The 18,879-nt window shown below is 38.8% G+C and overlaps 1 protein-coding gene across 1 annotated transcript in view; it reads right to left on the minus strand.

Moving 5' to 3' along the window:
- The window catches only part of Mtbp (MDM2 binding protein), a 71,046-nt gene that overhangs the window by 43,353 nt on the left and 8,814 nt on the right, over nucleotides 1–18,879 (minus strand). Inside the window, exons 6-11 of the mRNA XM_059246965.1 lie at nucleotides 17,985–18,129; nucleotides 16,932–17,049; nucleotides 14,265–14,399; nucleotides 12,636–12,730; nucleotides 11,073–11,145; nucleotides 6,280–6,397 (exon numbers count right to left, since the gene is read on the minus strand). Of these exons, the coding sequence (XP_059102948.1) occupies nucleotides 6,280–6,397; nucleotides 11,073–11,145; nucleotides 12,636–12,730; nucleotides 14,265–14,399; nucleotides 16,932–17,049; nucleotides 17,985–18,129 (684 nt within the window). The remainder of the gene's footprint in view (nucleotides 1–6,279; nucleotides 6,398–11,072; nucleotides 11,146–12,635; nucleotides 12,731–14,264; nucleotides 14,400–16,931; nucleotides 17,050–17,984; nucleotides 18,130–18,879) is intronic.

Consider the following 18,879-nt stretch of genomic DNA (forward strand, 5'->3'; position numbering starts at 1 on the left):
GGAAAAAAATCTAACTTTACATTCCTAAAACACCTTCCAAACACATACAGACAATACTGATCCCTCACCGTATCTCCCGACTAATCTTTGAGCAAGTTAGCATACAATTTAGGTGTTAATAAGACTGTTGAAAAAAAATATCTTGTGTCTCAGTTCTAGAAAGAATCTTAACTAATAGCTGTATTTACAACTATATGAAGCCTCCTACTGTGGAGATTACAAAACCAAGATTTACAAATTCTATCACAGCCATTTCAAATAAGTAGCATCAGGTTCATAAGCTAAGTACATTTTCTTTCTATTACAACACCTAAAACATACGATTTGAAAGCAACAATGAATAGAAAATATATTCAGAGGCTTCCTTATTGTTGTATAAGCACAGGAAGCATGTTAGCTCCTGCAAAATAGGAAAAGGATATTGCAGAGCTTACAAAGTATTTATCCTCATTACCAGTGAGACTCAAGTTTGAGACCTACTTACTACTCAGGAGTTATCTTTCTCCGGGTAAAGGTTGAAGTCCCAAAACTCAGCTTCTCCATTCTTACTCTGTCTCCGAACACTTGAGTGATTCTCTTCAGTAACTGACACTCTCCAGCTGGGGCTGAAGCGTGCAACATGAGGGATGCACATGTGAATGACACCACACACTTTTATGAAAGCAATGGCCTGTCCACTGACACTGGATTGTTCTCAGGCGCAGCCCAGCTCCACCTCTTTGTTTGACAACTTTTCTAACACTTAGCTGGTGCTAAGCATCACTGAACTACAGAGAAGAACAAAGCTCTACATTTACTTCAAAGGAGACTTCAGTGAGCCTTATCAAATAAACAAACAATGTTTGAGTGTGATAACAGCACTGTGGGTCTCACCCACTTCCTCCCATCCACCACCCTTCCCTACTAATGTCTTCCCCACATTTGATGTCTTTGGGGTTTTTTGTTTTGTTTTTGGTTTTTTGTCCCTCTGGGTTTGGCCAGAGCCATCTTCATGGCCTCTAGAGTAGAACAATTCACTGGAACCCCATGAGTTTACACAGCTGAAGGCTGTGGCTCCCCATCTCCCAGAGTCCCATCAGTGGCCAAAGATCCTCAGCAAAGGTAGGTTCAGCGACGCTTCCCCACCCATGACTGAATGTTGAGGGCTTGTCTTGAGCAAGCCAAGCACAAGTAACTGCAACTACTCAGTTTGTGAGTTTGTGACTACATGAGTTATCTTGCGTCCACAAGGTTGCTCTGCCGGGCTGGAGAGATGGCTCAGAGGTTTAAGAGCACTGGCTGCTCTTCCAGAGGTTCTGAGTTCAATTCCCAGCAACCACATGGTGGCTCACAACCATCTGTAATGAGATCTGATGCCCTCTTCTGGTGAGCAGGCATACATGCAAGGAGAACACTGTATACCTAGTAAATAAATAAATACTTTTTTTTAAAAAAAGGGTTGCTCTACCTTTCTGTCTTCCAGTTTTAACATTCTGTCTCTTTTTCCGTGATTTTTCCCTGCCACAGAGAAGGTAGAAAATGGATGATTTAGGGCTAAGCCCTCATCCATCACTTAACTCTCTTAGGCAGCTGTGAGTTCTGCATTAAGCACTGATCACTGAAAACAGATGCTTCTCTAAAGTTGAGAGTAGCCTTGGTCCATGCCTATTTTTTTTTTTTTTGAACATTTGTTCACAAATCTTATGTGAAAATATATACCCTTCTCTCCTTGGTAGATAGCTAGGAACAGAATCATTGGGTTGTATGATTAAGTTTCATCTCAAAATGTTCTATGAAGCATCTCCCTTCCCACCAAAAAACGTGTGAGGTTTGCTACATCCTCAACATGGGATGGTCACGGGTTCCAATTACAACCATTCTAATGAGTGTCTTGTAACAGCACATTCTGGTTGTCATCTGCATTTCTCAAAAGACTAATGAAACTGAGCAGCCTTTCAGGAGCTTTCTTAGCCATTCATACATCTTTAGCAGTGCCATATTCTGAAAATCTAAGATGATAAATGCAATGTGCACGGCACACAGTGTTAGAGTTCTGCCCTCACTCCCACTACATGGCTGCGCATGCGCAGTTCAGGAGTTGAGCGGGAGGTCTTGTGTCTTGCATCATCAGTATGTCCTGCATCATCAGTATGCGCTGGCTACTATGCACGCTGCGTGGTCACACAATCTGCGCCTTAAAAAGCCGGATGCAGACCCCACCCTCGCTCTGCTCTGCTCTGCTCCCCTCTCCCTCCACCATCTTTGTCTCTCTCTAGGCCTGGCTCTCCTCTCTCCTCTTCCCCCACTTCCTCCCAATAAAACTCTCTGTAACTAGGTAGTCGTGGCCGTGGCTCGTGACTTTTCCGCAGGTAATCAGCACCACCACCAGCACCGTTTATCATCCTTCACACAGCAGGTCTCCAACACTGACAGATAACAACTTTTATCTGATCTTTATGACTTGAGATGATGATCATTGGATTTTTTTTAACAATTTTATAACATGGGTACTTTTCATTATACACCTGGCCTTTCACGTAAATTGTATATAAAGAAATCTCTCTCCAGACACACAGGTTGATAATTTCATTAGTTTATACAATTCTTTCCCAGTTTTCTCCATAGCATGATTCTTGACAGATCTGCTTACTATCTCTTAAAAGCATCCCTTGCTACTAGACTTTAAAGCACATATCAAACTGAGCACATCCTAGTTCCCACCACAGGGATCTGCTGCTACTTAAGAACGGCTGTTGTTTGTTTTTGTCTCTTTTGTGGGGCCTGCCACCCAGTTCCCCAATAAATCACACACGGAAGCTTATTCTTAATTATGAATACCTGGCCTTAGCTTGGCTTAGTTTCTAGCCAGCTTTACTTGTCTTAAATTATCCCGTCTACCTTTTGCCTCTGGGCTTTTCCCATTTCCTTACTTCTGTAAATCATACCCTTACTCCATGGCTTGCTGTGTGTGTAGCTGGGTGGCTGGCCCCTGGAGTCCTCCTCCACCTCTGGCTGCTAGATTTTAGATCCCTCCTCCCAGTTTTCTCCTTCTATATATTCTCTCTACCTGCCAGCCCTGCCTATCCTTTCTCCTGCCTTGCTATTGGCTAGTTCTTTATTAGCGCATCAAGTGTTCTACATAGGCACAGTAACACAGCTTCACAGAGTTAAACAAATGCAACAAAAACAAAGGTAACACACCTTAAAATAATATTCCACAACAAAGAACGGTTCACCTATAACAGCAACTGCATCTGTAGTTCAAATAAAAACATACATGTGCTTTACAAGGAAAAAAACTTGAAGAACTGATACCACTCGAGACACATACTTTGGCTCATGGTTCACGAATGAGTCCAGGTTCATTTTGTTGTTGTTGTTGAGACAGCAGTTATTACGACCGGAAATACATACCTCACTTGGAAGCTAACAAATATTTCTAAGCACCTGTGAGCATCAACCAGAGACAAAGTCATGATATTAAACAGCAGGAAGCAGCAACTGGAAACAATGCAGCTGCAAAGAGGAGAAGGGCCTGCTGGCAACTGCAGGTGCGACAGCAAAGCTGATCCTGCATGAGAAAGCAGCTTCGGGGCAAAGGCCCGAAAACATTAAGACACTTAGCGATGTGACCATTTGGGGTTAAGAACGAAGGGTCTTAATCTCTTCTACAATGTAAGCTTCAAGATTTTGTTTGATGTGGGTCAGGCATGTAAACGGTCCTAGTAAACCAGAGATGCTCAATTAAAATGTCTGTGGAAAGCATGAATAATGCACACACAAACATGTACAAAGGTTGAGCACATACATTGAGGTGTTCCTTTTACCATATATAATGTCCAAATCACTGCACACCTTGCTTTCTTCATACAGTGTCTTCAGGACTGTTCCCAGTCAACTCTTACTGAATACAAAGTTAGAACAGGACTTACAATTACTTCTCAGCACTTATTTTCTATGCAACAGCATGAAAACAATGAGTGGGATATAAAGAGTCTCTCCTTCCGCAGTAATACCCAAACTACTGTACCGCATCTAGTGGACAGTATCCATTCCACGGTCAGGTAAATGAACCAAAAAATGTTTAACTGACTGGATGGATGAACAAATGAATTAATTAATTATAATGATTAACAAAGTCACAAGGAAATACAACCAGGAGATTATTTTGGGAAACAGGATAAGTTTTAATTCAGAGACTCCGAGAACAATGATGAAGAAACGTAGTTATGGTTTGGGGATGACCCGAGAGTTAATGTGGGTCATTGAGAGAAGCTACTGTTAATGATGGAAGTGCGAGGGTATGAAGTTTTCTGGATCCAAGAGTTACTGAAACAAACCAAAACTTGCCTTCTCTTTCTCTCACTCTCTCTCTCTTTTTTAAAACAAAACTTGGCTTCTCTGTTGTGTCCATAGAATAAGTAGCAAATGTCCCCCTCAGGAAGGGTCATAGCTAGGAAAGGCCTTAATCAACTATCCTGTTTGATTTTGTTCTGCTTCTTAGAAGAAAGGAAAAGCTCCTGCAAGGAGCCAGTTTAATCAGTGCTAATGACCTGGACTAATCAGTAATCAACAACCTTCAAAGAGGATCGTGTGATCTATGTCATATGACCATTCCGAAGTCTCCACAGTTCATCCCTAAGTTTCAAGAGGCAGTGATTCTAAAACCTGGAATCGAACGACAAGGTATTTTCTTAGCTACAATAAAAATCATGTGGAAACCAACCAACCAAACACACACCTGAGTAAATTCTCCATCAAGAAACTACTTTAGAATCAGAACCTTCAACTTGGAAGCTTCTTAAAGTTGTACAAAGTTACAAGAAGAAAAAGAAACAGTGATGAGCTACCCAGGACATACTCGGTTTATTGAAGGGATGCAAATGTTCAGTACATTACTAGTCACAGACACACACAGTGCTGACAGACAGTTTCTCGTGACTTCATGCACTGTGAGGGAAACCTGACTGTACTGCTGCTCTGTAACTGATTTTGTTGAAGCACCTTAAACAACCCAGCTGTATCCATCCCCACAGGAGCAGCTGAGACGGTTAAACCTGCACTTCCTCATGTTCTCGTGTTGTGCAACAGGTTCCACTAATATCTCGAACTGTGGAGGTCTCTGTAAATACCCACCACAGCCAGCAGAGTAGGATCCCAGTGACACAGGGAGGAAGTCCTGTTCAACACGACTCAGAAGCTGATGTTGGTTCAAACTTGCACAGTCTGACACTTGGCAGCTTGTTTTAGGCATATTTGAGTATAGCACAATTTGGAAAAAAATTTCCTGGTGAGAATTAACTCAGTCCCATGTACACAATAACGCTTAAAACATGATTACATTGAAGCTCTTTGTAAAGTATATGTGACCTCTTCCAGAAAGATGAGTTCTACAGATTGGCTCTATGTAACATCTTAAGGGTCTGGGGGAAGATCTGGTGTGGTCTATCATTCAGATAGTGCAAAGGTCACTGGGCTATTAACTGTCTCTGTTCCCAGCCTTCTGGGCAGAAAACAAGCATACATTTCTTTCTATAAAGAGATGACAACCCTGTGTGTAACATTCCTGGTTTCCCTAATGCTTATCTGTGAACACAAGGACCTCTGTGGCCCCTACATTGAACATCCTAGATTACTAGTGGTATAAGTGCTTGGGGAAGCCCCAGAACTCATAGCAAGGGTCTGTCAATGACCTGCTCTCTAAGTTCTCTAAGCAACAACACCCTTATCTGTAACATGAAGATAAACCAATGTACAGTTATTATAGAAGTCATATTGCTTGGACTAGAGATGCCTCAGAGATTAAGAACACTGGCTGCTCTTCTAGAGTTCAATTCCCAACAACCACATGGCAGCTTACAACCATCTACAATGAGATCTGATGCCCTCTTCTGGTATGCAGGCATGTATGCAGACAGAACACTGTATATATAAGTAAATAAATCTTTTTAAAAAAAAAGTCATATTGCTAAATACCTAGGATGCTGTGTGGCATAAGTAACCTTTAAATAGTTAAGTTCTAGTGTCTTCAGAAAACTATACATACAGGTTCATATAATAAATGAACCATTTTATTTTCACCTGTTTTGTTCTTGAGATGTGTCTAAGAATCCAATATTCAAAATTAGTAGCTACCTAATTAACCAAAGTTCTGCCTATAAAGTACTGCCCTTCTTAATGGACATGGTTAGAGGTATTAAAACAATGGTTAGATCTAATCAAGAGCACTTCCACTTCAACTTTGATAATACATTATCTATATTATGTACCAATAAAATAACTGAAGGATGTAGAACTTACCACTAATTGTCTTGGGCCTTTTAGCTATGTACTCCTTCCACTTTCTTGAAGCCAGTTGGTTGGGAGGTGGAATGAGTATGTTACTAACAGTACATGGCAATACAAAAAGAGCACCAACCTGATGGAAAAATAGAGTGCATTTTTATCGATTGCAGACTGAAATTCGCTGTTAACAAATATCACGCGAAATTCACATTTCACACATTTAGCAATTATTGAGCAATGATTTTTCAAGCACTTCACTGCAAAATCTAAAGAAAAAGACCCCCATGACCTTCCCCACAAAATAAGAGAGCGAAGAGAAACAAAGAAGCAAAATACAAAGACAGATCCAAAATTATAGTCTCCTCTTTATTACTGGGTAATTATTTCTGAAAACTCTGTCTGTGGTAAGTGTTGATTGGCAACTTGACAAGATTTAAATATGCCTAAGAGGCAAGTCTCTGGGTATACCTGTAAGAAGCTATTTAGAATAGGCTAGCTTTTAGGCATGCCTGTGAGGGATTATCTTAATTAGGTTAAAGAAGTGGAAAGACCTTCCCCTAAAAGTGGTGGCATCACTGCCTGGCTTGGGTCCAGGACCGATTGAGTGGGGAAGCTATCTGAGCATTGGCAGTCATTATTCTCTTGATGGAGAATATTATTTTAAGGTGTGTTACATTTGTTTAATGATGAAAATATGTGTTGCATTCTTTTACGTTGCATTTGTTTAACTCTGTGAAGCCGTGTTACTTACTGTGCCTGTCTAAAACACCCGATGATCTAATAAAGGGCTGAACAGCCAATAGCAAGGCAAGAGGAAGGATAGGTGGGGCTGGCAGGCAGAGAGAATAAATAGAAGGAGAAATCTGGGAGGAAAAGAAAAGAAGGAACAAGAAAAGGAGGAGAGGAGGACACTAGGGGCCAGCCACCCAGCCACCCAGCCACCTCGCCAGCCATGGAGTAAGAGTCAAAGTAAGATACATGGAAATAGAGAAATGAAAAAGCCCAGAGGCAAAAAATAGACAAGATAATTTAAATTAAGAAAAGCTGGCTGAAAACAAGCCAAGCTAAGGCTGGGCATTTGTAAGTAATAATAAGACTCTGTGTGTGATTTATTTGGGAGCTGGGTGGTGGACCCCCAAAAGATCCAAAAGAGCAAAGACAAACGACAACATTCTTTCTCTCTTTACTCTAGACATAGTATAACCTGGTGCCTTAAGTTCCCCATCATGACAGACTGCACCCTTGAACTAAGAGCAGAAATGAACCCTTCTTCCCTGAAGGTGTGTCTGTCAGCCTATTTACCATAGCAACAGGAAAAGTAACTAAGACATTCGTTATTCATATCTTCTGTGCATTTAGATTGTTGGTATGATTTCTTTGTGAATCTACAAAACCATGAGGAATTAACTGAGAGATCTAGTACCAAAAATGTGTGGTGCCATAACTTTAGAAACTTTAACTGTATTGACTATTTTTGTGGCTTGAAAATTAGAATACATCCAAAAGCAATAGAGAAGCTTTCATTCCTAGAAATGAGAGATTTAACGCTAATAGGTAAAATGCAGAAGATAACAAATTAGACCCCCCAAAAAATTTACAGCAGCTTCCAACTGATGTATAAGCAAATTCAACTTCATATTTGTATTCTCAAGGCTAAGCATACAGATGTTTATTAAATATTTGCTCAAAAGAATCATTATGATGCATTTATCTAAATTCTCAGTTTGATTAAGGACTAAATAAAACAAATTACAACTTTGGAAGTTATATTGCCCATTTTAGAAATGTAGTTACATCAATCAGCACATTCCAATAAAGAACATTAACTTAAAAAAAAAAAACTCTGGAGAAATTTAGGCAAAACATTAGTCAAATATCTTAAACCTAATGGAAATGTTTTTAATTGCCCTATGTAAATAGATTAGTTGCATGACTATGTGACACTAAATTAGCATTTTACAATGTTAGTTCTGTTGCTATTTATTATTTTTACTTCTACATTCTTAATTACAGATATAAAATTAAGGAAAGAAGTGTTTGTCTTCATTATTACAGGAAAAACTTTTTAAAAGTTAAATGTCTTTACACAGTCAAATGTTAGCAATTAGAAGTAAAGCTACTTAGCAATAAAAATAATCATGAAATATCAAAGACAAATCTAATTCTCTAAATAGTAAAACTCAGTCCTTTCATAAACAAGACATCATTGTCCAGAATGCAGACCATGAGAGAAGAGCCACCAGAGCAGTGAGATGGAAAAGGTTGACACCTGGGAGGTGAACGTGCCAGGGAAGTTCTCACAGCTGCCTATCCAGGCTGAATGCAGTTCTACACATAACTTACATACTGACTCATGACCCACTGCCATGGACCCATTTTTGAGACAGTCTAATTGTGATTAAACATTTGCTACAAACATTTAAAACAAAGATGAAAACATGTATTTCTGAATCTCCCAGGTTTTAATTTCCCATAAAATAACTGTGTCAGTTGCTTACACTGGATCATAATAGACTTGAATCCTGATCATTTATTCTCACCCATGCACTAACCCTCAGACAAGTTCTTGAGACCAGAGGATGATGCCATTGGGTTGCCTTTGTGACTCAAAAAGGCTAGAAGCGCATCTCAAACCTCACTGCCAAACCCTGATCCATCCGGTCTTGGCACCGCTCCTTCGTTAACAAGCAGTCACTAATGAAATCAGACTTAAAACTTCACAAACTCCCCTTAAAAACAGCATTTCCTAGCCACAGAGTAGTCTTATTAGACTCCCTAATATCCTTGTGTAGTCTACGAAAAGAGGCTATACTGAAAAAAAAAAAAAAAAAAAAAAGTTCATATCTACTTTGGGGTTAATCAAAGAGAAAGACAGATAGATGAGGGATAATATTAAACCAAGACATTTCCTGATGATCACATAGATTATGAGAACTTAATAAGGGTCTTGTCTACCTGCTGTCTTCAATATCTGAACAAGCATCTGACACACAGTAGGACAAAAAAATTTGGATAAACAACAACAAAACAAACGAGGGTCTGATAACAACAAAGTATAACCAAACACATTATGAAAATGTCACAACGAAATCCATTTCTTATATTCTAAACAAAAACTTTTTAGTCAAACTAATAAAAGAAAAATCTACACATGCAGCATTCAACTTCAAGGAAGAAGCAGCTATTCAATTACTTTTTTAAAAAATGTAAAGACAAGTTATAACCAATGTAAATAAACAACTTCAAACTCAGAGCTTGTTTATGGAAGTCACAGGACACCTGTGCTAGCTAGTTTTACGTCATCTTGACACAAGCTAGAGTCATCAGAGAAGGAGCCTCAATTGAGAAAATGGTGGAGGGTCCAACCCATGCTGGCTTCTATAACCCACCTGGGCTGGTGGTCCTGGGTTCTATAAGAAAGCAGGCTGAGCAAGCCATGACGAACAAGGCCACTCCACGGCCTCTGCATCAGTTCCTGCCTCCAGGTTCCTGCCCTGCATGAGTTCCTGTCCTGACTTCTTTCAGTGATGGATGAAAGTGTGAGCCAAATAAATCCTTTCCTTCCTCAGCTTGCTTTGGTCATGGTGTTTGATCACAGCAACAGTACCCTAACTAGGACAACACCTGTTTGTGTACACTACCTCTCTGCTGCATACAGAGAGAAGCTTAGAAGGTCTCACAGACTCATTATCTGTGCATTATACACTGACGGTTTAGTCATGGTCCCAAAGGCACATTTAAAACAAAATGGCTGCACACGAGATACTAAATAACTTGATTCACTTCTGGAATAAGCATTACCTTTAATAACTAGATAGACTAAGGGTTATCTCATATCAGGACTAAACAAAGGCATATGTGTAGCTTTAACTTGACATCATCCAAGGCCACTTCATCAAAAATACTTGGATACACTATTCAAAACACTATTAAATATACAAGAAAATGGGACTAGAATCTCCAAAATTCTAAGGGGTCATAAAGGCAGACATCTTACAACGAAAACCACATTTACTCTACAGTATCAGTTTTCTAAGGGAATTTCAACCAAGGTCTAATTCTAACACCACGAGGAAACTGCTAAAATGATAGTAATCACTATCTCCTCTCAGGGGCATTTGTTAATAGGCTGGTACTACAGGAACAAGAAACGTTGCATAAAGATGGCCAATAAGTATTTTGTGCTTTAACAATCATTCCCATAGAAATGCAATAGTTGACGAAATTTCCAGAAGGAAATAAAACCTTTCATGTTTTTCTTCCTTGAAATGATACAGGACTTTAGACACAGGATTCTTCTCAGGATTCTGTATTTTTACAGTTTTTAAAAAATGTCCAAAAGACATCAAATTTATCATATGATATACACATGTAATTATTAAAACAGCTACAAATCTCTTATGCAGAACTGGAATAGAGAAGTAATTTTTAACATAAAAATAACCATCCGGTGATGTTTTAAGTCATCTCATTTCCACCTCCTGCCCACGGAAAGACAACACAGGGATACAAATGGCTTCCCAGAGCTGAGATGAGATATCACCACAGACGAGATTAATGATGCATTCTAAAATTTAAAATAACTCTTAAAATCAGTGCACATAAGGTTATTTCCAAGTCTCCTATAAAATCAAATGTCACTTTGTCTACAAAACACTTGAGCAATATCTTAACACGAATTACTGCCAAAGCCATGCTATGTTCTATTATACTAAAGAAACCAAATTTATGAGCAAGAGCTGTATTTACTGCTAGCATGTCCTTAAATGTTAAGGATTAAAAAACAAATTAATAAAAGTCTTCTATACCTTGCCACACAGAGAAGAGAGCTGTTCCAACAGCAACATGGAATTCTGCCTCGTGCAATTTCTGGTCACCTCTCTGTACTAAAGAGTTAAAGAACGAGAAAATAGTAACCAGGAAAAAACTCGACTTGGAAAAACAAGCTTGATTATTTCACTCTCCCATAATTCACTGAAAATCATTCATTTAGCCTAAGTAAAAGAATTACCAATTATTCTTTCCCTTACACATTACTTTCTTGATTATTAATCCTGATTATCATTCCTATAAAATATAAAAACAAGAAATGAGTTAAAAAAAATCTCTGTATTAAAAAATTCAAGAGTGCTATGTGAGTGCTCCATTTCAAACTAGCAATTATGTAATATAAAATGTCTGTTCTGGGCTGGTGAAGTGTCTCAAGGGGTAAAGGTGCCACCCCTTTGACAACCCACATGGTGGAAGAAGACAAGCAACTCCTGCTAGCTGTCCTCTGACCTACACACAAGTAATCCACCCCCAAAACATATTTTGAATATTTCAGTATGTATGGTGACATTTACAGTTACTTAAGTATAGAAAGATATATCATGCAACTAGTCCTCATCTATCAATCATACTGACGGTAAGAGAAACATCTGAGCAAGACAGAAGTGTATATAAATTACTCTGCACTCCACTCCCCACGTATTCCTCACATTCTCGATGCTCATCAGCAACAAGGAGCCAACCTGGAGGAAGCCTTGTGCCTTTCTAAAAGCATAAACATAGTACTTGAGGCATGGGGAAGGGGTGGGGGAATACATTATAAAACTTTTCTTAAAATCGTGACCAGGAAAGATAATACTGAATTATCTTAGGGCATGATCCAACACCTAAATGCAGAGTGAAATCGTAGAAATGGCTTAATGAGTGCTTTTCAGACTTTCCTTAGGACAAGTAGGTTTTGGCAAGTGAGAACTTTCAGAAACCCAACTTTTGAGTTGGGAGAAAAGCGTGGCTCTTGCTGAAGTAGGAGGAGCCAAAAGTCATGCCCACACACACACCACAATCCTTCTTTAGCAGAACAAGAAGTATCAAGAAAATAACAGAAATCATGGAGAGGAATCTTGGATTCAGGAAAAAAGAAACCTATTCATAAGACAGGAAACGAAATAAGACAAAGCAATAAAATATGCATGTGGGTGTATCGAGACAGAGTGGTGGAAAAGACAGTTTCAATGAATGCCACACTGTGTGTAGACCTGACCTGTGCTCAAGCCCAGAACATTCATCATAACGGCACCAAAGAAGCAAGGTTCGGTCACCTCTGCTTTAGTTCCATAATCCTGCCCACAGCAAGTAATCTACAGTGAAAGGAAACGGACTGCCCAAGGGCAAAGATTTCTGACAGGAGAATGTGGAAAAAGCAGGAACTCCCTTCCCCAGGAGCCCCCTGGGGAAGAATGTCCACTTGGGCATGAGCAGTAAACGAGGTATACAATGAAATGAAAACAAATGTAAACCTAACACATTGACCTGCTGGTCCCCAGACATCCTACCTGACCCAAAGAACGGAAAATAAGATGAGCGTGTCAACAAAAGGATACAACTCGAATTCCATGTCAGACATGTAACAGGAGGGTAGATCTGATAATTTTATCATCTGCACAAATTCTAAAGCAGGACCATAATAATGGAAAACCTGAAAAAGAAATTCAGATCACGTAATACTTTTAATCCTGGAAATGAAATGAAAGCAAACAAATTAGTGATTATTAGTTTAAAAGCCTCACAAAGAAAGCACATCCAAAGGAAAACCGTTTTAGTTTTTCCCCCCTGCCTCTTTCTCCCCGCCCTGCCATGCATGTGTATACAGGGGGCATGGAGTGTTTTGAATAAGATGTCCCTAAAGTCTGGGCATCTGAAGACTTGGTTTCCAGCTGCGGGCTCTGTTTGAGGAGGCTTAAAAGGCGCAGCTTGTTGGATGAGGTATGTCCCTGGAGGTGGGCGTTTTGGGCTCTTTTCTTCCTCCTTGTAGTTGAAGACGAGAGCCGTCAGCTTCCTGCTCCCCCTGCCAGGCCTTTGCTTCCCCATCATGGATCTGGCCCTCTGGAACCCGAAGCCCTAAACCACTGTTTCTTCTCTAAGTTGCCTTGGTCATGGTGTTTTATCACAGCAACAGAAAAGTAACTAATACATGGTAGAAATATTTATCGTAATTAATTTTGCTTTAATTCATTGAAAAGGTTGGACCTGAAGATTATTCTCAGTAGAAGCAAAGAAAAACAATGTTTAAAGATAGATTATTATGCTTGATCATTACATTGCCAAAGAAGAGAATCTGAAGTCACTAAATCTTCTAAGGTTTAGAAAAGAACTGAAAAATCCTGTGAAAGACAGACATTGTTATAGTAAGTAACTATAAACAATAACGGGAAATGAATTCACAGCAGAAATAATATCCTTTTTTTCTACTGCCCTTTCGTCAGAAAATATTAAGCATCATTTGACATCCTATAATTTCAGGACCTCTGTATTTTACACATTCTTAAGTTGGATATTTTAAGATCGATTTTAGAAGTACTTGTAAAGGACCTCCTCTTATGCTGGTTTTCAAAATTTGAAAAAAAAAACTAGCTGTACTCTTGTAATTATTATATCTTATAATTGCTTGCATGTAAAGAATAAACCTACAGAAGATTCATGAAGAGAATTAGCATGCCTAATCCCACAAGTTAAGGCTATGCCAGGCTCTGCATCAGATGCTAATCTCTGACCTCGTTTAATTTTCATAGTAACTTTGTAAGGTGGTATTGCTCTCATTTCACAAACGAGTTGTCAACATCCAAGCTTGTATCCAATCTATACCAGGCGACAGAGTCAAGTTCTAAACCAAGGCCTAGCTAACTTCAACCTTCATCTAATTTTTAGCATCTAGGCACCTAGCTTTTTTTCATTCATCTTAAAAGGGTCCCATAGTAAACTCCAATTCAAGTCCAATTCAGGCTTATATTGACTTAAAATTATTACCTTATTAAAAAAAAACACTCTGAAGCAATGAGTACCAACACATAGTACTCATCACACAAAAGCACTTAATTATGAGAGTTATATAAGCTATACCCATGAACATATCATGCATATTAGTTCTAGTGAGGCAAGAGTCAAATATATTTTATAGAACAAAGCTGCACAAACAGATGATAGCAGGAAAAATTAAATGTATATATAATTACCTTAGGCAGAATAGTCTTATCCTTCGATGGTGCTATCTTTTGGGCAAGAAAGCAGGGATTTAAATTACATGTACTAACACTCGTAGGTGTAACTCCCTTTAAACAAAATTCAGGAAAACTAATTTCAAATCCAAACTGAAAAGAGAAACCAAGAGAACTCAGTTACAGGTGTTATGAATAAAGACTAATGTATTGTATTAGAATGAAAATATTGAGAAGAAACTAACATTACTCTAAATATAAAATATATGAGTGTGAATTTTCTTTTCTTTCTTTCTTTCTTTCTTTCTTTCTTTCTTTCTTTCTTTCTTTCTTTTTTTGGATACATCAGCTCAAAACAAAAAGAAGGGTAGTTTTCCCTATTAGAAAGCTATTAACATCATTCTATTAACTTCATCATCAACTTCTCATAAAAAAACCTTTCCATGATCCTTGGTTAGTCAGCAATAGAATGCTAACTGTTTCATGCAGCCCACAGGACCAAGCAACCTCCCCATACACATTCAATGCCTGGCTTCCTACCAGTCTGTAAGTTACAGCCACATAGAAGCTGCCTGTGTACTTAGTACACAGGTACTAGGTACTTAGTACAGTACCTCGCAGGGTTTACCTCCAATGTACGTGGGTGATAAGAAATACAGTTACCACAGAAGCCGTAACGCTGCCGCTGTTAACAGTAAAGACGCAAAAATACTGACAGCCAGGACATATTGTTGTCATTATTCTGTACTCTAAATAACAGAACTCAAAAAAACCCCTATGGATTATCATCATCATCTCTGGTACCAAGATTTCACACAAAATTGGAACCAAGTCAAAATGTAAATTGGGGCATTATAACTCTAGAGTCTACTGGAATGACTGCTGGCTGGAAGCTATGAAGTGCGCCGAGTTTGAAATGCTTACTGTGATGCCGGGCGGTGGTGGCACACACCTTTAATCCCAGCACTTGGGAGGCAGAGGCAGGTGGATCTCTGTGAGTTCGAGGCCAGCCTGGTCTAAAGATTGAGAGCCAGGAAAGGCGCAAAGCTACACAGAGAAATCCTGTCTCGGAAAACCAAAACAAACAAACAAACAAACAAAAAACAAGAAGAAGAAAAGAAAGAAATGTTTACTGTGGATTAATGAGTGCTTAACTTCATACTACAGGAGAACTCTGGCATGATCTGCCTGCATGTGAGCACATGACTTGAGAAAGTGAAAACCAAGGCAATTTTCCTGCTCCCATTGTCAGCTCTTCCACTCTGTGCTGGGGGACGTCTTTCTGTTACGCAGTGAATGTGTGCTGCTCTGATTGGTAAATAAAGCTGCACTGGTCTATGGCAGGGCAGGATAGGGTTAGGCAGTACATTCGAACTGAAGACGAGACAGAGGGTGGAGTCAGAAGAGATGCCTGCATGCCATTGAAGGAGCAACAAGATTCTAGCAGACCAGTCATGCCATGGCCATGTGGCAACATATAGATTAATAGAAATGGGTTGAGTTAAGTTATAAGAGCTGGCAAGCAAGAAGTCTGTCAGTAATATACGCCTCTGTATGTTTACTTGGGACCAAGCAGCTGCGGGAATGTGGATGGGAGAGAGTCATCCCAACTGTGGGGTCAGGCAGGACCAGAGAAAGTAGCTAGCAAGAAGTCTGACTCATAGGCCATACAGTTTGTAATTAATATAAGCCTCAGAGTGATTATTTATAAGCGGCTGTGGGACCACAGGGCCGGGCAGGACTGAGAAACTTCCACCTACAACTTTGGCTGAATGCTGTTTATTTCATTCATTCATTCATTCATTCATTCCCAGCAACACCATTTGCAGAGACAGTTTTCCTGAAAACTGAATCTTCCTAAAACTAGGATAGCCAGCATGTTAATCTAGATAGACTAGGCACATTTTTCCTATTGTTTTATTAGATGTTTCATTAAGCCAATAAGAAAGATAATGGGAGAAAAAAGTATAAAAAACAAATAAACAAACAAAAAAATGGGAATGTAAGAGCCCATTCATGATGGCACACTATCTTGAACAAACATTAAGAAATTGTCTTAATTTTCCTATCTATAAAACTTATAAGAATTAATATGAACATATTACAAAATAGATATAAAAACCACCAACACTTACCTCAGAAATTTAGGACTAAAGAAATCTAAGTGACAATTTCATCACAGAGACGATATATCTAGGGTCTAGTAAAACTTTTAAAACACTGTTCAGGTTAGCTGGCTTGTATACGGCAGAGATCACCTAAGAATACTAGGTAACTGCTCCCACTACTTTTTCTGGTGGATAACTTTGGCAATAAAATTAATCGACTTAGTTCAACAATATGAATTTGACTAATATCTAATACTGTTTTCAAAATGCCACACTACAGAACAGTAATACCTAAAACTTAATCACAGTGACTACTGATATTATAAGTAATTAAAATGAAATAAAATTAAAAATTCAGTTGAGGGCACAACAAGTCACAGATAGTTCTCGGTAGCAATATGTAGCTTAAGGGCCACTGTTATGAGCAGATACACAGTTTCTATCACTGTAGAAAACTCCACTTGGGGTCAATCTAGAACATCTTCCTGAGGGACACTGGTGTTGACTTCAGTTGTACTGGAAACAAGGTCTGAAGGTCTACTTCGCTGTACATGGTGAAAGCAAGAAATCTCTTTACCTTTCTTTCCCGGATCTGAATCTCTCCCCTCCACAATTCCCTTGAGTCAATGGCATTTCTGAACTCCTCGAAAGGTACAACATTTGCTGAAAGGTATTCTGCAATTTTCTGACAATTACTGTTTAAAAAAAAAAAAAAAAAAAAAGATTTTGATGATTAAATGATGGTAATTCTGTCTTTCTTATTTTTAATGGCTACATTTTAGCTACAGCCTAAGAGAGGTAACTGCAATTTTATATTAATATGAATGACCCACTAAGTCAGTCTCTGAGGACGGGCTGCCACATTCCTACACATTCAGAGTCATCATCATCCCTACTATGTGAACAGAAACCGTCCTGTTACTCCCGGCTTCACGTGTCAGATGTTCCCGTCCCTCAGATCAGAAACAGAATTGTCACCCCAAATCTTCCTTCATGGCTTTTATGAATTCCATGGCAGCGCTTGATCAGGGGCAATGCTGACTGTTAGCATTCCTGCTTTACCTGTACTTCCATGCGAGGAGCTGGTGTGTTCTCACTTTCTTAACTCAACAACTATCGACTACTATACCTGCCTTGGTCACAATTCTATTAAGTGCCTGATTTATGAAATCAAAAAAAAAATCATGAAGTTCATAAATCCAGTCTGAGTACTAACTTTGGAATCAAAACTGGAATGCACAATTGACCTCTACTAATGTGTCATAAATACAACTGTGTGTACTTATTTCTACCTTGGCATATACCATAGAGAGCAGACAGAACGGGATGAATCCAGCATACCAGTCACCCCAGTGCTCACTGGGTACCTGCCTGAAAGTACACAGTGAATTTGGAGAACCAAGGCTCAACAGTGATTATAGATCAGCACTGATAGGGTTTATCAAATATGTAAACATCTAGGAAATATGAAAGGAGCAAAATCTAGGTGGCAGTAAAGGTACAACTCTCTAATCACAGTGCGACAGAAAACACGACCTCGTCACATTAAAGTCCTTTTCAAAGGCTCAATCTACTGAAACCCCGGCAGCAGATCTGAACAGAACAATGACATATGACCAAAGGAGCTTACATTTCACAGTGACTTCCTGCTATGGTAACTTTGGCTGAATGCCACTCCTTCAGATGTTTCAACGCCCCTACAGTGGGCAAGCACTCTTTCAATGTAGGAAGACCTTTGTCGGAAGGCAAGAGAATTATGTCTATCATTGCTCTACCTAGAAAAAAAAATCATAATTTTTAAAAGATGTTCAATCTAGAGTGGCTCAAAACAGTGCTCTAAACAACTAAATTTTAAACTTATTTAGAAGACAGAGGAGTATTTCAAACCAATACACATCTTCAGGAGTTCAAAAATTTGAAGCATTCATCATTTGAGTTCATGCCATATTATCTGGAAATAGCTAGCGCATGGTAGAAAACAATGAACTATATCATAATTGCTCGCCGAGTCTCCAGCAGTAGTTAATTATATGCATTGCTCTGGAGATCATCAATGCTATTGTACTCAACAGGGGAAAAAAAAAAAAAAAAACCTGTGCAATTTCATTATATTCTCCTACATTTAATTTTGTTATCCAAAAGGGAATGAATGAGTATAAAATTGCAAAGCTCAAATAAATCATTTCTCTTAAAGGACAATAAAACATTCAGTATAACCAATTATACTAGCATCATTAGATTCCGAGAAAGGTTTACTTCATACCAGTTTAAATGACATAAAATTACAAATGTATTGAAGGATGAGAAAAGTTAAAATGAAATGGAAACCAAATAAAAATTGGATAATCAAAGGCATTTAATTTGATGAAAACAGCAACTGTATAATATTTTAGTAAATATTTTAAATCTGATACATTTTACTAAAAGAAATCTGATGGGTTAGGGAGTAGATTAACATGTACAAGGCCCTGGGTTCAATCCTTGGGAGAAAAAGTTATAAAAATGTTTATTTGTGAATACATTCT

This window comes from Peromyscus eremicus, chromosome 20 (genome assembly GCF_949786415.1).
Source record: "Peromyscus eremicus chromosome 20, PerEre_H2_v1, whole genome shotgun sequence".
NCBI classification, from domain to species: Eukaryota; Metazoa; Chordata; class Mammalia; order Rodentia; family Cricetidae; genus Peromyscus; species Peromyscus eremicus.